Source organism: Tubulanus polymorphus, chromosome 6, assembly GCF_964204645.1.
Source record: "Tubulanus polymorphus chromosome 6, tnTubPoly1.2, whole genome shotgun sequence".
Taxonomy (NCBI): domain Eukaryota; kingdom Metazoa; phylum Nemertea; class Palaeonemertea; order Tubulaniformes; family Tubulanidae; genus Tubulanus; species Tubulanus polymorphus.
The window spans coordinates 11,007,359-11,035,146 of record NC_134030.1 but is presented as its reverse complement, the minus strand read 5'-3'; the positions used below and the strand labels follow the sequence as shown (position 1 = coordinate 11,035,146).

Below are 27,788 nucleotides of genomic sequence, written 5' to 3'. Positions count from 1 at the left end.
GATTCAGACCCCTCTAACGTAGTCTGTGCTCATACGATAAAAACCCGTGCCAGGCCACTTTTTTACGATTTGTATATTCCGAGAAAGTTTAAAAAAGTCTATATCCTTTTGCATCCTTTGGAAAAAACAAACATTGATTGATCGAAAATCGAAGAAGACTGGCGGCTTCGGTATTCCATGCTTCCACGGGGATATGATGGCTTGTAGAATTTGAAGAGCAAATATCGAGTATTTGTTTAAGTAATGGGTTAGTTTATTGATCTAATTTTAAGGTGCTGCCATCTACTGATGATTCACAATGGATGCCATGGCTAATCGTACAAGTCAACCGCAACGCTGTACATTAGATGTATCGAGGAAATTCTTCAATACAGAAAACAAATTATTTTGTTTTCTCGTGTAAAATATTTGTTTTCTCGCGTTAATTTTTGTTTTGGCGGGGCAAGCAAACACATTTTTTGTTTTGGCGGGGTTGCCAAAACAAATATTAACGCGAGAAAACAGATATTTTGAGCGAGAAAACAAAAAACAAATTATTTTGTTTCGTCGCCTGATTTTTGTTTTCTCGAGTTAAATTTTGTTTTCTCGCGTTTATATTTGATTTCTCGCTATAAAGTTTGTTTTGGCGAGGTCGAGAAAGCGAACGTTTGTTTTAACGATTTATTGCTGCGAGGACAGGTCAGCCTACTTAACATTACCACTGTGGTAATCTATTGGTGAATATATTAAAACCATACGGGATACTTATCGCATTCTGGTTTTCCTAGGAACGATGATCGCCGAAAAAAGGGATACAATTATAGTTAAGCAATTTGATTCAATGTAATGAATGTATTTGTAATTTCAATGTATTTGTCACGGACTTCGTTCCTCAAAATCCTTCTACACGTAAATGTATTACGTATACGTAAAAGTACATGTTTGTACGTAGTGTTGACAGTAAATGTGTGAATCTGCGGAGAAGCTATTCTTCATTCCGATATACATGTAATGAACACGTTAGATACAAAATGTTATACAAAATTGTATATCACACGTATCAATTGGCAGTCAGATGTTCAACTGAACTGACCTTGAACTGTAACGACATACACGCCCTACTTTCTCGGCCCCGCCAAAATAAATCTCAAAGCGATAAAACAAACCTTATAGCGAGAAAACAAATATTTCAGGCGAAAAACAAAATAATTTGTTTTCTCGCCTGAAATATTTGTTTTATCGCGTTAATATTTGTTTTGGCGACCCCACCAAAACATTGTTTTCTCGCCCCTCCAAAACAAATATTAACGCGAGAAACAAATATTTCAGGCGAGAAAACAAAATAATTTGTTTTCTCGCGCTAGATATTTGTTTTCTCGCATTAATATTTGTTTTCTCGCTTTAAAGTTTTTTTCAGATTTTTCGTGCCCAAAAAACCTCGGGATGGCCCGAATCAGCCACCATAGTCAACGATATAATGAGCTACATTATATCTTACACGTACCATTGAGCATTGCCATATAAATCGTCAAACCATTGGTTTAACCAAGAATAAGGAATATGTCAGACGGACAAAAATTACAGTACCGAGTGATCCATCTGACTGATATGTGCCCTAGTATAATCCACTCCGCTCACCCCCTTTCAATTTCCAACCATCCACTAGTGGGAGACAACAAATGCCATCATTTTTCCGAATAAGGCACAACGCGTCCTATGAGGGCATGTGACTGGTGTAACTTTAAGCATCTACTCAGTCGTGTTTCCTGGTAAGAGGTAGTCAGTGTATTTATGTTACATTTAGCATTATCAACCAGTTACCGTAGATCGTTGCAGTTTACATCCTGGCCCTGGTATGTGGCTATAGGCCCGAGGTCGGAAGTTTGACCACACGCGTCTTTATAAATTTAACCGGAAGAATAGCGAAAGCGGACAGGAAATAGAAAAAACCTGATAACATAAAAAGAGCCGTGTATGACCCGGTCATATCCAGTATTGCACCTGAAATAAAGAATAGATTTGCAGGTATGATTGGATTGTGTTTCACTGTTGGTATTCAAAAATCGCAGAAACACGAAAACGTGAAATCACCATAGAATTAGGAATTTTAGAAATCGTGGAATCTTTGGGAAACGCTGCAAAGCTGGTGATCAAAAATTCTGCGATCTTTAAACACCGTACTAGCGTATAGCTAATGCCATAACACGTCTAATGCCCACAGACGAATTAATTATTAATAATATCAACCGTAACTAACCGGATATCGAAGGCACAACCATATTTGCGAGGCCCTGAAACATTATTACTAAACCAAGTCCATGAGTAAGATGTTCAAGGCCGAGAAGATCTACCACGATTATTGAACGCAGGGAAACGTAAGCGGCTATTTAAAAAAATGAAAAAAAACATTGTTAATGTGTCATGCAATAGTTCTGGTAAAATGTTTTTGATGGTTTAACTCGGCTTTATACATGTGAATGGGCTGGAACTAGATTCACTTACACATTGCCAGGCCGAACAGAGCTGCACAAGCTGCAAATGCAGCATAGCTCGAGCAGAAAGGAATTGCGATGTTCGATACTGCAGCTAGCACCAGTCCAATGGTGTACATGATTACGCTGTCGACTCTCGGGAAATCCGTCAGCCATCCGAAGGCGATTCGACCAATGAGATTCATTATACCAATTATTGACAAAAGGAATGCTGCCTCATAGCTGCCGATGCCTTTGAAGCGCGCGAAGTCAACAAGGTAAGTAAACACAGCGGCTTGTCCTGAAAAATATTCGCTCATTACTGAACCCATGATATAAGTGTTATCAAGCCCCATAGATCCGATGACGTAACCTTACTTAAGCTAAGGCTGAAAATTATTTTGTTTCTCAAAATTCTGAAGCTCGAAATCGAGTTTTCTGCCTTAAAAATTGTTATAAGTAAAATATTGGCCCACCCGGTAGCCAATTTTTTATTTGATCTTTCATTTGAAATTAGGATATAAACACATGTCCTAAAGATCTTTATCATGTATATACATATTTTTTCTGCGTATCTCCAATCTATCTATCAAATACATGAACAAAAGCACTTGCTAGGGGTGCCGCCACATGAGGTGCAATGGCAATGATTAACACAGTTTACACCCGATCGGTTTAGTTTGTTCTTATTAAAATGAAAAGAAAATTCCAGGCCGGCCGGATTTTATCCTTTTTTTCATTTGACCCTTTATCTTCACTGAGAGATAAGATATCTTTTAAGCCTAATACTAAGAATTCAACGAACGAAATTGGACTGATACGATTAATAATAACTATCGATTAACAATTAACAACTCATACTTCTCGTCCTAATTGAATGATTGCAAAAATTGCGTTTCAACACTTACCGGTCCAGAGAATACTCGATGCGATGATCAGCACGCAAACTGGTTCCTTCAGCAGTGGTAAACCAAGAGACCACACGAAGAAGTAGAACTTTCTTTTCACTATTTCACACCACGTTATATCATCAGCACTGTGCTTTTCTAAATCGGCTTTACTGTGGTCACTGGTACAAGTCATGCTATCGACCCAAGCTTTGCCACCAGGCGGTGCTTTCATTATCATACTCAAACTGCTAGCAGTCATAGCTATATGTGACCGAAACAAAGTACGGGGTTCCTGGAAGCCTAAGTACTGAACGCTTTTATATAATTCACCGTTAGGTCTATGGAACAGACGGGCATCACTGCCAGATATTGTAGATTCGAAGATTCGATGTTTGAGACGGTTAACGGCGTTTAGATCGTGCAAGGACGAGGTTTTTAGTCTTCCCGCTGATAAAAGGCACGTTTCTGCATGTACAGATTGCTTACTCGTATGGTTGTAAGCCTTTGAAAGGTGCAGTGGGGTCAAAGTTTGGCCATTTTTTAGTACGGCGTCGTTTACACATAATGACACTCGTATTTCATCGTTAGTCCTAATGATTGTATCTGAATTCTTTAATCGCACATCGTTCTCGTTCGGATTCCCTTCATTCATTCTGCTTGAACGGCTCGTAAACTGTTTGACACAATGGGATGACTCGCCTATCGGGGGTGGTCTAAAGAGAGCGCCGCATATACAGCCTTGTAACATTATACCGGCTAACACGATAAATGTACCTTGCCAGCTGTAAATCGACAGCAGATATTCCAGAAGGGGTGAAAACACGAAGGCACCAACACCGGATCCGCACAACGCGATACCGTTAGCCAGTGACCGCCGCTTTTCAAAATACGACCCAACCATTACCATTGATATCAAATAAGGAAGAGATATGCCGAAACCTAAAAACAAATAAAATTCTGATGTGGTGAACCATATGTGCGTTGGTATGGGAATTTTTGAAAAATGGTTCAAGAAATGGCACTTTAATATAGATATCGAAACGATACGAAATAAGATTGTTATACGTACCACCGATGAACCCCATCGTTAATATCATCGTTGGTATGTTAGGAACGAAACTACTTGCTAACATGCCAGATGTAGCTATTATTGAACCAGCGAAAGCCACTTGACGGAAACCGAATACCTTCGACAATGCTCCTGCAACTGGTCCTGGAATTGTACATTTCTTCAGATAAATGTGCAAAGAAGAGTGATTGATTATTAGTAGTAAAATGAGTTTTCACGGTACTAGAAATCAATTCGGAAGTTACACGCCTAGAACTTTTCAGGTGAAATCATCGATTAGGTTATGTCAAAATGTTGTTTCTCGACTTCTATTTTGATAAGTCAGAGTACAAGTTGCATTTTTAAACATAAGTACTCGCTTATCTCCTTTTATAAATGCATTTTCGTATGCATTTGATTCCAATTGTGACATTTATTTCGATTTGATTGCGACCTAGTTTAGCGTTCGGCTGCTTGGTAGTCGTTTTGCCAACAAGCCAATTTATCCATCGATATGTTATGCATCTATATGCTGTCGTATATATGACGAGCTATACTCATGATCGTTAAGGCACATTTTGTTTGGGTCAATCGGTGCGGCAAAAAATATTTTTATGATTTTAGTTGGGAATCTGATGCGTACAATCAGATGCTGATCATAGTACATATTGTACGTAGAGTTATGGGGTTTCCAGAACGCCCGATTAGCATCGTTACCACCGAAGGTCAGCGGAATTGATTCCTCGGGCAGTTCTATGACATCCATCCGTCAACATTAATTTCAACTAAGTTCCCAACGTTGTTAATCGATTAGAGGATGCTTACCATTGAACATACACATGCCAAGCAAGAGCGACCCTACCCACGAGGTCATGCTCCGACTTTCACGAAAGTGGTCGAGCAAATGCACAAAAATGACACCGAAAGAAAAGATCAGTCCGTCACAAATCATTTGAAAGAAGAAAGATGTCACGCATATTATCCAACCATACCCGCCATCAGTGGGCACTGGCACATAGTGTCGAACGGCTTCAATGTTTTTAGCGTCGTTTTTCTCTTCCACATCTTTCGAAGTACTCATCTCAATACCATTTCTGAAAATAGATAATGGCACAAATCTAAGAAAAGTCTCAATTTCTCGTTCGGTGTAGAAATCCATCTTCAATTCACTTTGTACAGAGGCATGTTCGACAGATTTCTTTATTCCGATCTTGTTTATGAGCGTCTGTTCTTGAGAGGAATCCAATGCATTATTTTTGATCACACACCATCGCAAAGCCCGATACACAGAGACGTGCAAAAATGCGCAACAAAATACAATTGATTTTTATCCCTTTCAATTTCTCCCTTTCGGCAATAACAGAAACTTTTAACGTCAATCGAAAGTATATCAAATATTTTTCAATGTCTGTTCATTGTAAATAATTTTTTCACGATTACATTGAAGAAGGAATATAAGAGTTTAACGTCATTTCAAACACCCCTGTCTTTAAAATGGCATGTGAGAAATGAAAAACGTGTTGCTTGGTGCTGTCCGAACTTATTTTCAAAGCTAACGCCAAGCTGGAACATTTTGCTCTGGGAAAATTAAAAAAAAAACAGATGAAATTGATTTTCCCAAAAACATGTCAGAAAAAGTTTGGCATAGAAAATTTTTCAGGAAACCGTTTTTACAATCAGTTCCACTGTGTGACAACATATCATCCATAAACACGCGTCATTGCTTACATTATCTTGATTCAGTTTGATGACAATTCCTTCAATAAGCAGATTTTTTCAATTGAGTGGAATATGAGCTATAGTTAGCATTCTTGGATACCCAAGGCTTTCATACGTTCCAGAAGTATATATACATATAATACTTGCAGTCGTCAAGGTAACAATATTTACGCAAACTGGCGAGTTTGCGGTACTAGTCTGTCACTATGTTTCATTCTGTTTCTCTTGATTTTCAAAACTGTGTTGTTTCAAACTATACGATTATATCTTTAGCCCGGTCTTAAACCACACGTAGAACTTTTGCATATACTTATTTAGGTTTTATGTTTTTTATTACCAAAAACCCTATAACTTTCCCTGGATAACTATTATCATTATTTTCCTTACACTTACCAAGCAGTACTCCCCAATAGTCACTAAAAGCCTAAAGCCCATACTAGGATTTTACTGAACCCAATACCCAAGATTTTAAGTTATCTTGATTTTGTCCCCTTTTGGCCCCTTGTTTCGTCCCCGTGGAGGGCCTTAAATAATTTGTATAGGTTTGTAAATGCTCGAATATTATATTGTTAACGGCCCAGGTTCAACCGTGTTCCGTGAATAAGTCTCCGAATATCGGACTCTGGATAGTATGATCGAATACCGTTATCGTTATGTTATCTTATAGAACATTCATTTCTTATTAAACGTGTTAGTCAGTTCCACGACGTGTCAACATTGTTATCGATGTCTAGAGCGAAAAAAGATAGTCACTGTATCTATATATTTCTAAAATCAAATGAAAAGTTGGATGGTTTAATCATTTTCTATGTGCCAATGATATGTTACTCGGTACTAATGTGGGGCTTTTTGATTGTATACTGATAACAATAGCGGTAATGGCTTCAGCAGCTTCGAAGTTTATTCTTACCGAATCGTAAAAAAAACTCTGTTACAGAGTCAAGCAATGTATAATGCATGTAAGGCTAGTGTCTTCTGAGTTTTTCATGTTTCGTTGCGTTTGAGAAATAGGAACTCGGTGAGTTTAGATAAAAGATTAACATCTGCAACACAGATTCTATTTGAATATGAAAACATGTTAAACAGGTTTAATGTCCCACAGTGCCAGTCATCATTTGGTTTGAATTATAATTATAATTATAATTTCCAGAGATTTGCTATTTCCAGAGATTAGTGATGCTACTAAGCATAAAACCCATTATCGCTTCTTTGCCGCTATATGCTGTAGGTTCATCGAAGATAAAGACAAAGTTATACACCTATATAACTCATGAAGGCGACGCGACATAGACAATGTACCGTCAAAACTAATTGTTTCATTTTATCTGACTAAGTAATATTTATGGCCCGCTAAAAGTTCACAAAATGTACTTTGGAGTCATTTGTTAGTTGTATTTCGGAATGGAAAAATGTGTCGGAGATAATGAACAAAAAATCAATTGGACACAGTCGCATGCTCGTCAAAATCACGGTCAAGTTTATTTCCACGATTGAATTATTTTGCGATCTCAAAAATTGCAAAAATAATCATAAAAGACCATTTCTAACGATAATACTAGTAATGATAATAATAATAATTATTATTATTATTATTATTATTATTACTATTTTTTTATTACCATAGATATGATAAATTTGATAAATATGATAATAATAAGTATATATCATTTCCTATATATAGCACATAACTAACACTAATCTATGCGCTAATCTATACGTATTTCATACGTCGAGTTGTGGGTAGCCTAGTCAGTGGAGTTCACGGATGGTGAGGGTTATGCGTTCATGCAATGTCTGCTCTCGAATAGTGTTGAACAATTACGCGAACATGTCATTATACAAATTACAATAGATAAATTAAATGAACAAATCGGATGAATTTGAATGAATTCTAATTCTTATACTATTCACAATCAGAGTTCATTGCAATAATTTGTGCTTAATTTCACCAGCTGCTTTCTATCCAAGGTTAATTCCGTTAAACACCGGGCCGGTAAATGGGTACCGGTATAGTGGCAGGTGTTGAAATATGTCGCGTGATGAGTTATTGGTAGGGGGCGCTTGCTCTCACAATATTGATATCACCACTTCACGCAGATACCCTTCAGCGTGCCAAAATCACGAGGGCTGCTAAAAATCGTTACTGATGTAGATCATGACCTAAGGCTTAATTATTTTGGTACTAGTATTCTATCTGGTTAGTGTACAAAACAATGTACAACAAAACTTCATGTACGTCGACGAACTCATCTTGGAATCTTGGAATAACGACCGAGTATATAACATCGGATATTTGAAAGATTCATTGAATTTTGCATAAAGGCAGCATTTCTGATTATCGCCAATTATTACGTACAAAATCATCCCGAATGAATAGTAAAGAGTGAAAAGAAGCACGTTAAACACTTACGATTGCGACCAATTAGCTGCATTTTTACCAATGCCACCGTTCAGTTGAGTATCACGATTCATATTATTAACGTGTAAGCCTGGTGCATCCACTTTTTGATCTTTTGACAAAAGAAAAATTGAATGTATGGATATAGGAATAGTGACAAAAACAAAGAAAAGACAGCCATTGGACAGGAATTTAGACATTATTCAACCATCATACTCACACGTGTGATCTGCTGTCTATGTATTTTAAACGGAAATAAATCGTCTAAATATCAACTTAAACATGGCAAGTGACCTGATAATTCCCAGACAAAAAAGAAATACTGATTTAGGGTAGACTTTAAAAGATAGGCCACTGGGGTTATAGTTCAAAGATCGAGTTATGTAAGATCTGCATGAGTTGAATTCGTGACACACAAAATATGATATACCGTACACTCATCTATAAATTATTCTCACGCCGTTTAGGTTTTAAGTCGTGAAAAATGATTTTCCACCTAAATATATTTCTTTCCTAATGATACTACATAATCAGACGTGAGTATGTTTCGATATATTCGGCTCCAGATAATCGGTGCTGGTGACAAAATCAATATCTTTTAGTGACTTAACACGGTCACCATGATGCCTATGCGTCTATAGCTGCGATTACACGGATACTACATGTATACACTGGTTCATGCCATTTAGACACGGGCCGAATTTTTGTACGACCAAAAACGTCGGACCAGGCCGCGCCAAAGGTTATTCCGCGTAAATCCTATAACTGGTTTGGAAGTGACTCGACTCGAGAGAAACGGATGAGTGATGTGTACTAGTCGACGCGCTGTTCGTGGTGCGTGCATCCATTCGTAAGAGCCAAGCATCTACAGACCCCTACCCAGGGCGCGACAAGTGCAAAGGCACCTTCCCACAAAGTCCCGAGTTCCACTTGTAAGAATATGTTTTAGACTACTCCATCACTAGTTATCTCATACATTTCATTGACTTTTTATATGGAACATTCACTTAAATTAAGCCAAGAAATTCATCTAAAAGGCTTCGAATTTTAAAGATTTTTGTAGGGGAGGGCCAAACTCTCGGCAGATGTATTTGCGCCGTGGGCACACGTAATTACGGACTGGCAAATGGGTTCCGCCTAACATATTCGCACCCTCCCAGAAAGGCTGTGTACGGACCTGATCTGGCGTATTCCGTTTATGTTGACTAATTTCAATATAAAACCTTTTTTCACGTTTTCCAATATACATGTGCCCTCATTACCACAGTTAATAAAGCTCTTGACGTATCGGCCCCACTCCCCGCGGTTGCGCCACCGCGCGGGATTTACGCGAAGCAGCAAACACAAACATGGCCACTCTCTCAATTTTCAATGATAGAAATCGTGGTTGCATTTCAATTATTTCGGCTGTTAGGGTTTTAAGGCACAATATAAGTTGATGATGTGATATGGCGATGTTAATTAATGATAATTCCGCAGTGAAGCTAGTCACGAACGGTGCCGATTGAGTGTACAGCTGCAGAAAACACTGAAATGTGCGTAGTTGGGTAACTATTTTCAGTGAATTGCAGACGAAACATGAAGCCTTAACGGCCGTTTACAAAAAATTATACCAATCGCAATTGTAAAATAAAAATGAGATAGAACCTAAGTTAAAATTCTGGCCATTTCTAAAATGTTATTACTAATTTTAGTCAGTGCCGAACGTTTAGTTTTCCAACAATAATGAGGGGTGGTAGATAGTCATGCAATTCAAGTCATCATTTATTACACGTTACTTCCGTGTTGTTGAAAATCTCGCGAGTCCTGGACCAAACCCCATTGAACAATGTGATCTGTGTGCTGGCCACAAATGCACACAGATCACACTACACTACCCATTACACACTCCAGGACCCACAGCTTTCCCATATATCCATCCAAATATTTAGAGTGTCTTTCTTCCTGGGTGGCAAAGAAGAGATCGGTAACATCTTTGAATTTCCTGATATATAGATGCACGCATGAGACGCGTGTGGTTGAAGTTTGACTCGCCTTTACGCAGCATAAACTATTAAAAGAATACAGCTGCAGATCAGCAATAAAGTGATCGTGCTCCTTTCTGAATAACTGAAAGCTAGTAGAAATAAACATTTAGCTAGCTATTTTGGTAGTGATAGTCGTATAACAAGTACAGTGGAACGTTCTCCGTGGATTTAACGATTTGTCGGTTATTACAAACCTAGAATTTTGTCCGAAATAGGAAAATTTCAATTATTCCATACTGGATATAACGAACTATCGGTTATGGGACATATTTTCTGGTCCCGTGAAGTTAGTTGTATCGAGGTTCCAATACATAACTGAGATGCAGGCGAAGGAATATTACATGAGCTAATCATTTATGACATTAGTTAGTTACCTAATCGTTGGTGGTAAGCTTTTTATAATCGAATGGGCTTATACCAACGTTAGGGATGACAAGGACCAAAACACGGTTGAAAAAAGTAACACTTCAAAAATATACTTTCTATTCACTTCAGTCCACAATTAATGGCTTAATTCACAAACTAACACAGGTACCTTTCGAAATAATCCAATTTTATGTATGTTTCGAGTGTTTAATCAACATTATTTTGAGAAATTAATTAATTTCTCCACCAATTTCGCCATTGGCCGCCATTTCTCTGTATTGCACATGTGGCATGATAAGACAAGAGGACCTACAAGGATTTATATAAAACTTCCAAGACGAAACGACAACTTTTATTTTTGATGGTGTTCCAACTTATATTTCAAATCTTCGTGTTTTCCATAATAAATAATGAAATAATAAATTCTGGTAAAAGAAAAATGTGAATAAGTGTTGATTTCTTAATTTTTTTCAATTTCGTCGTTTCGCTTCGTTAGTTTGTGCTGTTGTCCTGGCCTCAGTCCACAGGTGCCAGCACCTCCAGTAATTTTCAAAATGGCAGCTGTTGACCCGACGGAAATTTACTCTCACTTTACGGCCGATTTGCACATGGATTAAGATCGTCAGGTGAGGTGTTATAGGTATCAGACAAACTACGAATCTGTTGTGCGTCGATTACAACAAAAATTAGACGGATATCTTAAGAGACAATGAAATGCTGGGCAAATTACTCGTTAGTCAAATTGGCTGACGAAGATTTCATACAAAAATGACCTTCCCATTCCTGACTGTGGTTTGTGAAAATATCCGATTGTGAAACTAAACCACAGACAGGTTACTGACTATTATGACATCGGCTAGTGATTCTTGAGATAAAGACATTTGTCGAAAGCGCTGCCTAGTTGAAAAAGATGTAGATTTACTTACTTTGAAGGTCATTTAAGAATTCTTGGTGACAATCGTTTGGCCGATGATCGCATAGTGTGTCCGATACTTGCTTGGAATTACTTATTCAAAACTAGTAAGATCGTGTATTACAGTGGAACCTCATTACAGCGAACTTCACGGGACCAGAAAATATGTTTGTTATAACCTATTGTTCGTTATATCCAGTATGAAAATAATCACATTTTCTTAATTGGGACAAAATTCTATATTTGTAATATCCGATGAATCTTCGTATCCGATTTCGTTAAAACGAGGTTCCACTGAACGTGTGGCTCAAGTCCATTATAGCATTAAATAGTTCCAGCAGAGACTTATCACATTTGACTGGTATTTGGAATTAATCCGCCAATATTGGACTGATTGAATCTTACGACATTACGCCATAGGGCGTGCGGCTCAACTCCAGAACAGGTAAAAGTAGAGATCTATCAATCCTAAATGTCGGCCGATTCTACTCGTCGACAATGTCTACAACCCCGATTGTCGTCCGATTCTACTCGTCGACAATGTCTACAACCCCGATTGTCCGATTCTACTCGTCGACAATGTCTACAACCCCCGATTGTCGACCGATTCTACTCGTCGACAATGTCTGCAATCCTGATTGCCGACCGATTTTACTCGTCGACAATGTCTACAATCATGTTTATACAATCTTATATAGAGTGGCCGGGATCGAGGGGCTGCGTGTGTGCGTGAATTACCCTTATATAGAGTGGCCGGGATCGAGGGGCTGTGTGTGTGTGTGGATTACCCTCATATAGAGTGGCTGGGATCGAGGGGCCGCGTGTGTGAGTGGATCACCCTTATATAAAGTGGCTGGGATCGAGGGGTGGTGTGTGCGTGGATTACACTTATACAGAGTGGCTGGGATCGAGGGGCCGCGTGTGCGCGTGGATCACCCTTATATAAAGTGGCTGGGATCGAGGGGTGGTGTGTGCGTGGATTACCCTTATATAGAGTGGCTGCTATCGAGGGGCTGCGTGTGTGCGTGGATCACCCTTATATAGAGTGGCTGGGATCGAGGGGCCGCGTGTGTGCGTGGATCACCCTTATATAGAGTGGCTGCTATCGAGGGGCTGCGTGTGTGCGTGGATGGCCCTTTATAATGAGTGGCCGGGATCGAGGGGCTGCGTGTGTGCGTGGATCACCCTTATATAAAGTGGCTGGGAGCGAGGGGTGGTGTGTGCGTGGATTATCCTTATATAGAGTGGCTGCGTGTGTGCGTGGATTACCCTTATAATGAGTGGCCGGGATCGAGGGGCTGCGTGTGTGCGTGGATTACCCTTATATAGAGTGGCTGGGATCGAGGAGCTGCGTGCTTCCGTCAGTTGCTTTTCACAATCAGGGTTGTAGACATTGTCGACGAGTAGAATCAGTCGACAATCGGGGTTGTAGACATTGTCGACGAGTAGAATCGGTCGACAATCGGGGTTGTAGACATTGTCGACGAGTAGAATCGGTCGCAGCCGAATAACCCCTTTTCTATAAATGTATCTTTGAGCGGGGAACTATTCGTCTTGAAATGTTGATTGTTAGTTTAGTCATCAGCCATCCCAATTCTGATCGGCCGTGCACATAAGGTAGATATATGAACATGTACATAAATCAAATAGCAATCATCCGTTAATGAGAAAGATGATTTCTGTCTACAGACGAACGGAACGATGGGGTCCTGATACCGAATAAACTAATGCCGATGGGACGGAGCAAAGAGGATCAAAACTGAAGTTGCAGTATAACATAATATATTTGATAAAAGAAATACATTCCTGGCTGCATTTTTTTCATATTCAGCCAGTTTTCACATTTTACAAATGTATTGAATATAAACATATATATATATATATGTATATGCTATGAACAAATAAAATATAGATTCACTTCAGATAAAATACAGGTGTATAATTATAAACTATTCTAAACGTATTGAGTTTCGTTGGTGTCATGGCCAATTATCTTATTCATCAGTTACGTGCTTTGCATACATGTATATAAATAATCTGACAAGAACAATCATTCACTCGTTATCCAAAAAACTTTATCAAAAAAGTATAAGCAAATAACAATTAACAGTTCAATGCATAGGTACACGTATATCCATTCCCATAGTAGACGAGTAGATGTGGATACATCTTTTCTGGAAATTTCACAGCATAAATTGTTCATATCCAGCAAGTTTTCACATTTTACAAATTTATAGAATACAAACATATATATGCTATGATAAAATAGAATATATATTCACTTCAGATAAAATACATGTACATATAATTATAAACTATTCTAAACGTTTATCGAGTGTTTTTGGGGGTGTCATGACTAATTAACCTGATTCATACATGCTTTGCTGTATGAAAATAATGTAACAACAAAAATCACTCACTCGTTATCCGAAAGACTTAACAAAAGTTTGCAAATAACAATTATATAATTCAATGCATAGGTACATGTACATCCATTCCCAGACGATGCTATTGCATAGATATGGATACATCATTTCGGAAATTGGAAATTGCAACAAGACCTACCGGTACGAATCACCTGATACATTGTTGATAATTTATGACCGGCACCGGGGAGACCATGCCTACCTGAAAACTGATTACAGATTAGACCCAGTGAGACCCCAGTGAAACGATTGACAATCAGACATATTGCGGATGGCAATTACCGAACCCGTCACAATCATAAAAACTAAGGCGTGACTACAATCGATTTATTAATGCAAAATGCGCTTGGTATCGAAAATTGTTTCAATTGCCAACGCCCCTTCTTGGGAAGAACAATACATCGGATAGTCCTACGTTCGTCCTAGCATGGACGTATAAAACTAGATTATACGTCCATGTCTTGGACCGACAGGAAAACTTAGCGTCAAAGCTTGTTGGTATTTCCCTACAAAAGGCATTCCACCTGGCGGGAATGAAGCAAAAATGGCTACCGATTGTGAAACAAAGGACCAACCGAGAATCCACATTCATATCCTTCATAGTTTCGCATTTTGAAGAAAATACCAACTAAATAGCTTCTCAATGAGGAGGGCATAGATTGCATAAATGAATACATGAAATCTATCACGATTGATAAAACACTATATCGGTGTTGAAGCGATATAGAGGGAATCCCACAATAATAACGACAAAAACAGTTCGAAAATGTATCTGAAGCTAGTAGTTTGTTCAACGTTTCGACTATCTCCTTATAGTCATCTTCAGGAATAATGTTCATCATAATCTTCATAATCCTAATCATGATCTTCGTGCAGGATTATTCCTGAAGATGACTATTAGGATAAAGTCGAAAAGTTGAATAAACTACTAGCTTCAGTTACATTTTCGGACTGTTTTGGTCGCTATCATTGTGGGATTCTCTATATATGAAATATATATTTATTACCAAAAATACATAATGATACTATTATGTATTCTTTGATATTCCACACCAAAACTCCACCCGCATGGCTAGCCTAGTAAAAACGAAGAATGATACAAATCAGTTAACAGAGGAAATAGGGAAATTCCAATTACAACCGTTGGAACGCTTCTTCATTGTCCCATGTGTTTATAGATACTGCCGTGGCATCAAAAATCAATTAATACTAGTCTCAACGAATTCTTGATTTCTAGTAGACAGCAGGGTGTGTATAGGGTGTGCGCGAATTTATTCGCACCATGGACGAACTATAAACTAGTCTAGCCTAGCTTATAAGTCCATGTTCGCACACTGTCTACGATTTTAGATAAGCACCGAATTATGCATAGTGCGGTAGCTCGGCTAACTTTGAAATCGAGCCAATCGTTGACGAACTTAATATCACACGATTGACGCCACCATCTGATTTCTACTGAGCTCAAAAAGTTCACCGGTCGGGCCGCCTATCTACCCTGTACAATCCGTTTTTTATCACGATAAAGGTAACTATAACAGACCCGGCAGCTATAGAAATGAATTAGTTACAAATCTCATTGCAGTTTACAAAATTCACCCAGCCGATTATGAGGAAAAGGTATCATCATTTTAGCCTAATATGCGGTGTCGCCGCACCTACAGCGTCATATAGCGTACATGTACTGAAAAATACTTCATGGAATAGACGATTTCGAACAATATTACATGTCATTTGTCATCTTGCAGCCTTCCACTTCTTAAGTTTCACGGGAAGTACAACGACAGCAGCGAGTAGATAGAAACAACCCGATGTTATGAAAAGAACGGTGTACGAACCGGAAATATCGAGTATTGTACCTGAAATAAAGAGATGTCTCCAATGAATAGGAAAATAACGGCGGACCGAAACACTACAGTAGCGATTAAGCCCTAGCGAGAGGTCAGCCCATTCACTGTCTCCTCAAATACTCAATCAAAATCAGTTTTTCATCTTAAAGTTCCATACATTACAAAATATGTACGTGCAAAAAAGTTGTATTGGTCCTAACGCGTATATACGTGAAAAAGATCAAATCAAATGATTTTATAAGTGTCTGATCAACAAATATCTGGGCTGAGATGGTGGGTCTCCCATTCTTACTTACCGGCTATGGAAGGCACGATCGTATACGAAATACCCTGAAACATGATGACTAGTCCAAGACCCTGCGTTAGATACCCAATGCCTAGTAGATCTACCACGATAATTGAACGCAGAGAAACGTATGCGGCTGTAAATATACGAAAAAATAATACAGTCTAACCTCGTTACGATTCGGCATACAACGAAAAGCTCAGTAATACGATAAAGTTAAGAATTCCAGGCTCTGCTTATAGCATTTATAGGCCGATATGACTTGAGCCCAACGCATATGGCACAGGGAACACAAAAGCAAAGCGTTTTTTCTTGGAGATATGCATTTACTGGAAACAAGACACATGGTTTCAGAAACAATGTTTCCCAAATCAAATAAGTTTGATTCAGTATTTCCATTTCCGCCTGCCTTCTGCGTTTAACTTCCTGCCAAACATAAGATCTGGTCATTAAGTCCATTCCAGCCTGCAGATGTATGGATGAACACAGACAGCTGGAGATAAGTCATTAGGTAAAATACTCACACATAGCCATGCCGTATAAAACTGAGCACGATAACAATGCCGCATAGCTCGAGCAGAAAGGAATAGCGAAGTTTGCCACAGCGGCTAGCACCAGTCCAATCGAGTACATAATTACGCTGTCTACTTGAGGGAAATCTGTCAACCATCCGAACGCAATTCGACCAATGAGATTCACCATGCCAATTACAGACAATAGAAATGCTGCCTCGTAGTTATCGATGCCTTTGAAGCGCGCAAAGTCGACGAGATAGGTGAACACAGCGGCTTGTCCTGAAAAACATACTGAAGATGAGCAGTGGTATACCGGTATATGAAATGAAAATGCTCACCGGGTTTTCACTTGTCACTATCGACAAACCTGATTCTAATTAGATTGAATGCGGTCATCTTTGCACACTTACCCGTCCAGAAGATATTTGAGGCAACGATCATCACGCAAACTGGGTCATTCAGCAACGGTAAACCTAGAGACCAAACCACCAGGAAAAATTTCCTTTTCACCAACTCGCACCAGGTGATATCGGCATCAACTGTTTCCAGTGCTAAATCTGTGTTACTGTGATAACTGGTAGATGTCATATGATCGACCCAGGCTTCACCACCAGGCGGACTCTTCACCGTCAAATTCAAAATGCTGGCATTCATAGCGATTTGCGACCGCGACAGAGTATGCGGTTCTTGGAAGCCTAAATACTGAACACTTTTATATAATTCTCCACTAGGACGATGGAATAGACTGGCATCACTACCAGACATAGTAGATTCGATGAGTCGATGCTTGATACGGTTAATGGCGTTCAGGTCGTGCATAGACGAGGTTTTCAGCCTTCTCGAGGGTAAGGGGGACGTTTCAGTGTGTCTATGGTGGTCAGTATCAGCATGATCAGCGTGTAACTGTGTATAGAGCAAGGGCCGGCCTTGTTCTGTAGTTGCATGGATTGTAGATGACGGTCGAATATTGTCAGTTTTAGTTGGGAGATCTGTAACAGAGATTGAATACCTCCTTTCCGTCTTCCGGTTTTTGTTCAGATCAGCAGATGGAGCATCACTGATAAGGCTAGAACAGCTACGTAAATCACAATTCATTACCTCGCGTACAGGAGGTTGTCGGAAAAGAGCACCAAATATACAGCCTTGTAAAGTTATACCCGCCAATATGATGAATGTACCTTGCCAGCTATAGGTGGACAGCAGATATTCTAATAGGGGCGAAAACACGAACGCGCCAACACCGGATCCGCACAACGCGATACCGTTAGCCAGCGACCGCCGTCTTTCAAAATACGACCCAACCATCACCATTGATATCAAATACGGAAGGGACATTCCAAAACCTAGAAAAACAAGTTTGAAATTCTAACTCGGCAAAACAAATGCGATTAATTATGAATCATAACACCTAGAAATAGCGTTACCTACCGCCGATTATTCCCATTGTAAAGATCATGATCGGTATATTAGGGACGTAACTACTAGCCAACATACCAGCTGTTGCTATTATGGCTCCAGCGATAGCCACCACACGGAAGCCGAATACCTTCGATAGTGCTCCAGCAACAGGCGCTAAAAATATAATCATCCGATTGAAATGCATTACCATTGCAATTTTAGATCGGTAGCTAAAATTATGGCCAGGTACGACCATAAACCACGACTATTGACCAAAACTACAAACTTGCTGATCGTATATTGATCTGGTCTTCTTGAATGGAAATAACATATATTTAGTATTCGGGATGGTTCTGTAGGAATACATGTATAGCTCTTTAGAGCTGAGCTTTATTTTCGGGTCAACGGAGTGTGCTTTGCTATCGTTTCCAAGAAAGATAGCGAAGGTAGAGGAGAACGTCGTTAAATGTTAGTAGCGAACTTAAAAGTATCGATTAATGATGGTTCTTTATTGTAATGACTGGCAGGCTCGTGTTTATAGGAGGGTTCTAGGGGTTTGAATCCCAACCCGCTCATTGCGTAAAGGTACGGCTTTCATTTGCGACACTCTTTCGGTTTTTCATACTCTCTTCTTACATACCCCACACCACACAGGGCATTGGCCTTATTTCCTTTTTCCCGTAAAGGGAAATATCCACGAACCTTTCGACCACCCGCTTTCGAACCGAGGAACCCTGGATTGGTGAGACCATCACTCGGTGGCTTAAACCACTCGACCAAAACGTCTCCCAACTATTTTCGTTAGTAGCCTATGCCCGTTGTTTCAAACTTACGTCATTCGAGACCAAAATGCAGGAAAAGAAGCAAAATGTTCTCCCGTTTCCACCAAATATATCAGAACTTGCGAAATTGCTACTCTATGAATTTAATTTCCAAGAATGTTCTGGGGGATCACTCCCCAGACCCTCTACACCGACTAAAACTACACGCCTGTTTCGCTCCCGGCCGGTGTGGTGGGTCTGTAAGGGACATTCAATCAAAAAAATCAAACGAAATTTACCAACCAAATAAATAATAGGTACAATCACTAATTAAAGATAAAACAAGAGCCCAAAGGGGCACTATAGCTAGCCAGTCAGCTTTTCATGCATTCTGTGGGTTAAATTTGTCCAAATACACGGCGCAGCTAATAAACTAGTCAATCCCAGGCTAATAATTTACACAATTCAATCGTGTTTTCCTAAGTAGCACAGACAGAGACTGGGGCTGGAACGAACAAATACCTCAGATAAATCTTTTCCCTTGGTCTTATTGATTTGAATGCGGAATGGAATTGAATTTTCTGAAATTTGCTCAATAAATCAAAATTGAATTGGATTTGCTGTTTAACCTTGTTCAATAAAGTAAAATTGAATTGGATTTGATATTTTTTTGCAGAATAAAATTTGATTGAATTTGCAGTTTGAGCACATGGCTAATTAGCATATCAATGTCATCCATCCGATTCGAGAAAAAGCTATTTTTCCCGGTTTTTGCACAATTGTCAATGATATTTTCTGTAGTACAAATAAAGATATTCCTCCCAAAAACTAAATCAACTAAAGATTTCACAGAAATCGATATTGAAATACAATTTTAGATCTTAGAATAAAACCTGGAAGTAAAACGGTGGACGATACCGCGGGTTCGCGTGAACACCTGCTGATCTTTGCGGCTAGGCCAATCATAGAGGAGTCTTTGCTCTCTGATTGGCTTTTAAAAACAGATATTTTTGCGATCAGAATTTCCCGAAAAAGCTCATATAAATTTTTACGAGGCCCTCTTTCAAAATTCAGCTTCATAGGGGTTGGAGAATGGATAATGCTCTAATGAATGATTTGTAAGGATATATGTTCAGTTGCACAGTCAATGGGTCTTAGCTCTAGAAACCATGTCATTTAAATTCGCTCCATTTGTATAGTAATAGGCTCAGCCTACGGCTGGCCTAAAAACTACACGCCTTTGGCGTGTGACTGCACCTTACAAAAAAATCCACTTTTGTGATAATCCACACACGTCTCTTCTTATACCCCATGGTGTATATGCACTCGAGGTACGAGTACGACCTAAACTTTTAACCTGCTTCCAACACTATACCCATTTGATGATTTTGTGACCTGACCGCATCGAAATCCGTGATATGCACGTTTTTCATTCATTTAGAAAACAACGTCGCGTAGTGTTAACACATGTATATAGACCCAGCGGTCAAAGGGACAGTAGTTCCTATTTCGTTCGTTAGATAGCGGGTGAGCGACGTGCGAAAGAATTAGAAACCAATGTTTTGGCCAAAATTATTGACATTTTAGAAACGATCATTATGTAGTTTAGAAAATAGGGGGTTGGCCAATTTGATAACGCCGTTTCATGGGATTCTGAGAGAAACAGATGTTGCAAGGGAATGCATCAGCATGGGAAAGATTTACTTCAAATGTGTGCGTACATATAACAAAGGATAGTTTTTACTTACCGTTAAACATGCTCACACCGAGAAAAACTCCTCCGACCCACGATGTTAAACTGCGACTTTCGTGGAAGTGTTCGAGCAAGGTCACAAATACAACCCCAAACGAAAATATCAGTCCATCGCAGATCATCTGACAGAAAAACGAACACACGCATATTATCCAACCGTAGCCGCCGTCAGGGGGTGCCGGTACGTAGTGTCTGACCGGCTCTGACTTTTCGTCGCCCTTTTCTAGGTCGCTGTTCTTCGCAGTTTGATTCTCCCTAGTACGGACATTACTGTATAAAAAAGAAGAAATCTTCGATGCGATTTGATCGAACGTGAAAAATTGATATGTCAAATCCAAACCAGCATACACGCGCGACTAGTAACGCAATACTTTCATTTGAAAAAATAAGAGATAACTGATCGCGGGCTTGGTTACTCGAGTGAGTTTACCTGGTTAATTTCTGGCGAAAAAAAAGAAACCACAGGTGACTTACTTTTGCGACCGATTCGTTGCATTAGCGATTACGCCATTCTCTCGAATATCAGGATTCATATTATCATCCATCCACATGTGTGTGTGTGTGTTAGTAGTCTCTAAGTGTTCGCAGGGCTGTTCATCTTTTACCTCCACGATCCCGTACTACGAATCTTCTCTAAGAACAACAGCCTATAGTATATAAATATATATATATATATATATATAAATATAAATATATATATATATATATATTTGTTCATCTTGCGAGAAATGAATATACATTTTGTATCCTTGAATTTCAAAAACATGATACATATCGAATTACGTTATTTCGAGCAGCACGCTCGTTGAAAACCATCTCTCAAAATGCTTGATAAACAGCTCTGCTTCGCCGACAGGGCACCCCAGAGCTCTGCGGATTACGAACGGCTTTCGTACGTAGCAAAACATTAAACGCACACAGACAAATCGCTGGGTTTGAAAAGTTCACCATCACAGTCTGACACTATGGAAGACTCGAAACAACAATTCTATGGATACTAATCTTTACCATTCGCTCGGCAAAGAGTAATGTTTGCGTTTTACCCATCAATCATTCCGTCGAGCGCGTAGAGGAGTCGACACTACTGTTTAGACTAATCGTGGCAGACTCAGATGAGAGTCAGGACCGAGGCGGGCGTTAAAGAGTGGTGGCATGTTTTACTTAGAAATATATGCATATACACACTCGTTAAAAACAGTCCACCCTGACGACACAAATTAAATGACCGACTAGCTTTCCTCTCATATATAGGGCCTACGGACTTATTTATTATGGACTATCACGATTTTCGATCAATTTCGAATGCCAGCTGGGACTCACTGAATCGCGAGTATAAAAGTCTGCAGGGGCTATTTGTTGCTCTCGCTATACTACAGTCCTAAACTACATGGGCCTGAACGTTCCTAATATATGCTGCTCAGGAAATCTTTTTCTATTTTACTCGGCAATGGAAATAGATCACGTGTTATATGGTTTATCAAAAGAAACTTGTACAAGAAGCGTGAAAATTAAGTTCCGTAGTTGATAAACATCATAATATAGTTCAATTCTCGTACCTAACCATGTGACATAAATGAATTGATGCATGATCATACAACATTAATGCTTATTTATCTCGCATTTATTCCAAGGTAGAAGTGATGTGAAGATGACTCAGAATACACCAAATCGTGTCTTGAAAATAATAAGTTTCGGGGAAGGACCCCCGGATCCCTCGTTTTTACCCCTGCAGGCTCGGTTCTAAAGCCCCATCCCGAATTTTTCTTCTGCGGGCACTTGTACTATACGTAAACGCCATACCCAACAGCCGAAAAACGGATCGAGAACCAAGGTTAAATCGCATTAACAGAATATGATCATTTTTACACAATTGGCTGAATGAATAATTATTTCAAGCATTAGCCGAGTAAATTTTCGTTGCCGCGTAATGTTGCTTCGTTCGTATCTGTCCCAGCGAGTGCAGTGCTGCGAATAGGATTTCCGCGTTTGCTATATTCGCCAAAAAATTAAGTCCGCTCTCGAAAATGTATTTCTTTTCACGACGGGTGTCTTTAGCTATACAAAAGGGGTGGCGATAACGCACATTCGAAACAGGATGCATGAACACATATATAGCTGTTATTATATACACAGTCACATATTGCTTTGCACTTATAGCCTATTTAGAGTGGAATCGAATTTTCTAATCGCATTGAACTTGTGGATATCTAATTATATGGTATATAATACTATACCAAGATAAATTGTATTTATCAATCATCAAAACGCCATTCTAATTCGGTGTAAAAAACACACGCACGTATATCCCAACCACAATGAAACCACATAGACCTCACGTCAATATACTACAACCGTTATATAGCCCATACCTATGTGCGAAATTGTGTCTGTGAACTTACCATCGCCGATTAGATCTCGCGTCGGGTAAACTCGCAAACCTCGGACGATCGAGCGTAGATCTCTCGCTATCTCTCTCTCTCTAGTCCGTAGTTTACAAAACGTAAACGTTTTAGTGCGCAGCCGAATATCTATGATCATTCGCTCTGCTATAGAGCATAATAACAGCATATAATGCCGACGCGGCGCGTATACGAGAAACTGTCGCAGTCAGCGATGGAACATTCACACGTTGTCGTGACTACTACTTCTATGCTAAGCGCAAACGGCCTAGATGATGAACAGACAGTTGAATAATAGTCAAATATCTCTATAGCAAGTCGTATATACACATGTACCTATCAATTTAGCTTTCGCGACAGTTCTACTAGGCTTAAAAATGCGCATATTATAGCAATCGTCCTCCAAATGAGGGCATTTACCTTATGAGCCGCTCTAGTTTTAAGAGACTTCAGAAAATATTCTAACAGACTACAACATGCATATTAAATGGAGGGCATTTTCCGCCACCTAGTAACTATACCAACCTTGCTGCTAACCTACGACAATAGCCTTTTACAACAGCGTTCGAGCGCTGGCGATGGATTTTTATGTTCGCTATGTCCGTATACGGGGAGTATTATATATATCATATCTACCATTTGAATGAAGACCTCGTAAACCGTACGTTCGACCCGTGTGACAGACGGGACTAAACCCGTACATAAGCCTACAAACAATTTGCAAAGTCAAGCTGCGCGTCAGATTGGCATATGAATCCACCCGGTGGGCAGATTTAGCCTCGGCCTTAATGGTTCACCGATTCGAACTGCTTGCCATAACGACTACGCTTTGTCCACCGAGAGGTGCATTGTTGTTTTAGAGCAGGTCGATACTGAAAAATCGCAGTATATGCTATGTATGTTCAGACTGGTTCGTAAACGAATTAGCTCGCGGATTTGCTTGAGCAGAGCAGTAAAACATTGACGAATGAAGAGGAAGAGCGTGTTCACTCGGATCGAACTCGCGGGTCTCGTATATCTCCAAGCGCACTAACCCCTGCGCTAAACCAGTAGACCAAGCCGAACTATGTCGATTACTAGCCACCATGGTTATGTGTACAATCCAACGAGGAAATATTACACGCGGGACATTTAAAAAAACACTTTTCATAAGATGTTTCTAGCATGAGCCGCAATCACACGGAGACGATTTCGCCGGTATCATTTCGCAATTTCACGATTTGGCCCGAGTCAAATTTGGCCCATTCCTTCTTAGAGAGCGCGTTCACATGTAATCCGCTCATTCGATACTAAACAATGGTTAAACAAATCGAAGTGAGTCATTTCGGGAACTAGCTGCAATTCGAACGCAATAATTTCACCCGTGCTAAAATCTACCAACCAAATAAATAACAGGGACAATCCCTATTTTAAGATAAGAAAATGCTGCTCCTGGTCCGTTTTATTTCGGTCGGGCCCATTTGGCTCCCGTCTGAACAGTTTTACACGGGCCAAAATGCTCGTGTGAAACTGTTTTTAGTAAACTAGGTGCGTATCATGAAGACAGAGGGCACGCGTTGATCTCGTCAATACATTAGCATTGCGAATAAGGCAGGTTGTAATGAATGGATTATTTGACAAAGATTACGACACCTCAGAAATTATTACCTGTTACTCGTCGAGATTTTCTCCTTGAAGCAAGACTGATATCCGCCAACACGACAAGTAGATCTCCTTAAAATTGACTGATAAGAGGTGCCTATATATTTACAGACTTCAGCGATTAGCGCGACTCTCAATACGTCAATTATCTAAGACCCGGTGCGATAAGACATATCAATGAAATACTCTATAACCCTTGTAAATCAAATGCGTATTGTCCATTGGCGTTTAGTCCAAAGATCTCTGTATTTTTTTCTCATTCAAACGTGTCACATACTGCGAATATGGCTGGGCGAATAAGAATCAAAGGAAGAACGCGGTGTCTAAAAACCTGTACAATGAATGGTATAATATTCTCACTCCCTGCTGTGCGGACATACTACAGAAATATATAGTTATGGGGAAAAACCGGTACTTCCCAAGCGACGCACCAAAATCTCCGAAAAAACAAGCCATAAAACCCCAAAACTAACATCCCAAACCCCAAACCCAAACCATAAACTAAGGGGAGTTAAACATTAGATCAAAACGGCGAGCGCAAAGAAGCAATATTGAGAACATATGTAAAAGCCTTACGGGACTGAACCTCCCTAATCGCTCAAAGATAAAATATATACACGTGTAAGCATCATCAGCCGCGGTAACATGACCAGAGGGAAGTAAAAGTAATTCCTCAATAGTTACCCAACGGTAACCACAATCGTCGAAAATAGAATCCACACCCTCAAAACAGATCGTACCGTATCCAAAAGGCAACTAAAAGGAGTATACTAAACCAACCCTCCAGCCAACATGACCGAAGCCATGACAACGGAAACTAAGAGGCCCGCGGCTGGAGAATTGAAAACATGACACGATAAAACAACAAATTGAAACTGATCGACGATCTAACTTCACTACCAGCGCAAACAATCAACAGATTTCAGACGCCCAAATCCTTTGCAATTTTATTTCCACCTCGGAAAACGGTAAAAGACAAATTGACCAACAGGTAAAAGCCCATGGAATACAAGGACAAACGCAACACGAAGCTGACCAGCCATAAACAAGAAATATGAAAATGCTAAGATCTGAGAAGTCAAAAGGCTCGCGTAAAACTGGAAAATGTAACGTATTTGTCACGCGTCCCGCACGAACGGAGCAAACTAAATCAAGCGTTGAGCGCGAGTAAACAATCCACGGAAACAAAAATGCGCTAAGTAAAATCACCGAAACAGATCAGAAAACCGAAATAATAGAGGAACTCCCTGACCGATAAATCTCACAATAGTGAGGCCAACGTAGTATACCGAAATACACTTAGAATATGGAGAACCAACAACCCTGACCACTTGAGTTTTCCCTGCCCTAAAATTTCATTTATTCATTATCACTCTTTATTTTTAAACGTAACAATTCTTCCATTCTTTTCTCACACAATCCGGGACAGGGCACAGAGCCCTCCATCCCGCAGGCAATAAGACGCACAGTCCTGTGACGCACACAACCTCATGTCCACACACAGTGGCTACAGCAATTTTGTCCAAAGACATTGGACACCCGCACACAGTGGGATACAAAATCTTTCCAAACACAACGGATCGCTTAAAATTTGGTCCAAACACATTGGACGCTCGCACCCAGTGGGCTTTCAAAATCTATCCAAACACAATGTCTCGCTAAAAATTTGGTCTAAACACATTGGACGCCCGCACACAGTAGGCTTTCAAAATCTATCCAAACAATTTGGATCGCTAAAAAATGTGGTCAAAACACATTGGACGCCCGCACACAGTTGGCTTCAAAAATCTATCCGAACACATTTTTTCTAACCACACACAGTGGAATACCCCGGACTCCAAACTGCACAAAAGAGGACACACAGTTCAACAAAAGTACATGCCATGGTCACAGCACAAAGCCGAACCGTGAACCACCACAACCGCACAAGCACGTCCGACAGCGAGGAAAACCAAAGCCAAACTGATTTCTTCCGTCTGTCCGCAGCGCCACGAAGTGAGAATACTGACGGTTGATCGTTGACTGAACTAATATTCGCTCCTGAGAACGGCTCGGAGAGAACCGAATCCGGAGAACACCGACTCCAGAGAACACCGACTCCGGAGAACGCCGACCACTCCGACCTGAGGACACCGGCTCGGAGAAAACTGACTCCAGAGAACACCGAATCCGAAGAACACCGACTCTGGAGAATTTCCAGCATGTCCCAGCTGAGATATTTGTACCTATCAAGCTTTAAATATTACGAAACCCGTTTGATACGAGAATTTCACTTTTGCTCGCAAGATTCGTATAAACGAGGTTCCACTATAAATGCATAAGGCCACGCAAAGAAATGCCCTTATTTCTTATCAGCCCTTTTTGGACTTAAGGTGACGAGGGTGGTATATTTTTATTTTTACATCCCTTTGAAAGAGAGAAATGAAAATCCTCCTTCCAAATTCCAAAAGAATCGAGGGCATCTCAGTATTTTTTGAATGGGGACGGAAAGCACTTCGTTACCGAAACACTTACCTGCCACTGTAAGAATTGGGCCGGAGCGACCGTGAAGAAAAACATAAAACATAACAAAGTGTGATTAGGTTGTTTATCGGGACGCATGCGGGAGTGTTTTACTTCTTTTAAAAAGAAACCAAAACAGATATTTCTTCTGCGTGCGGGATGCGCATTTTTATTTCTAACTAACGAGTTGTGACCTGCGCGGAAAATGAAACTGACGAGAAAGAAGTTGCGTGGCCTTTAAGTAGTATATACTTACCGAGCACGTCGACAGTTTTCTGCTAGGATGTATGTATGAATCTATTGCATGTAGGCAGCATATCAATTCAATTTATGTCATGCCATAAAGCGATGATGATCTAGTGACCTGACAGAGATTGGTTTCACTTTTTTATATCCATATATGTATTCTTCTCAATTTATCCCGTTTACCAATGACTACCATCATTTAA

At 39.8% G+C, this 27,788-nt stretch overlaps 1 protein-coding gene across 8 annotated transcripts; it reads right to left on the bottom strand.

The window, feature by feature from the left end:
- Nucleotides 1-243: 243 nt before the first annotated feature.
- Nucleotides 244-27,788, bottom strand: LOC141906789 (monocarboxylate transporter 12-like). 8 transcript variants are annotated; one of them, XM_074796156.1, is made up of 8 exons: nt 24,844-24,979; nt 21,272-21,444; nt 20,793-21,067; nt 18,314-18,457; nt 17,296-18,228; nt 16,895-17,164; nt 16,381-16,506; nt 244-1,980 (listed from the first exon to the last, which is right to left on the bottom strand). In XM_074796156.1, the coding sequence occupies exons 2-8, from the start codon at nt 21,346-21,348 to the stop codon at nt 1,841-1,843; spliced, it is 1,965 nt and encodes a 654-aa protein (XP_074652257.1). In that variant the 5' UTR covers nt 21,349-21,444; nt 24,844-24,979; the 3' UTR covers nt 244-1,840. The 8 variants fall into 8 exon arrangements, with proteins under 8 accessions (XP_074652257.1, XP_074652258.1, XP_074652259.1 ...); XM_074796157.1 differs by lacking the exons at nt 16,381-16,506; nt 16,895-17,164; nt 17,296-18,228; ... (2 more) ...; nt 21,272-21,444; nt 24,844-24,979 and adding exons at nt 2,237-2,362; nt 2,482-2,751; nt 3,359-4,279; ... (2 more) ...; nt 8,518-8,617; nt 11,825-12,129; XM_074796158.1 differs by lacking the exons at nt 16,381-16,506; nt 16,895-17,164; nt 17,296-18,228; ... (2 more) ...; nt 21,272-21,444; nt 24,844-24,979 and adding exons at nt 2,237-2,362; nt 2,482-2,751; nt 3,359-4,279; ... (2 more) ...; nt 8,518-8,617; nt 8,726-8,811.

What these genes read in the sequence shown, in the direction of transcription:
- LOC141906789 (XM_074796156.1), bottom strand. Translation starts at nt 21,348, where the DNA reads ATGTGGATGGATGATAATATGAATCCTGATATTCGAGAGAATGGCGTA. An exon ending in GCAACGAATCGGTCGCAAAA is followed by an intron (nt 21,068 to 21,271) that starts GTAAGTCACCTG and finishes TTTTTTATACAG; the next exon opens with TAATGTCCGTACTAGGGAGA. An exon ending in CTCAAATATCTTCTGGACGG is followed by an intron (nt 17,165 to 17,295) that starts GTAAGTGTGCAA and finishes TATGTTTTTCAG; the next exon opens with GACAAGCCGCTGTGTTCACC.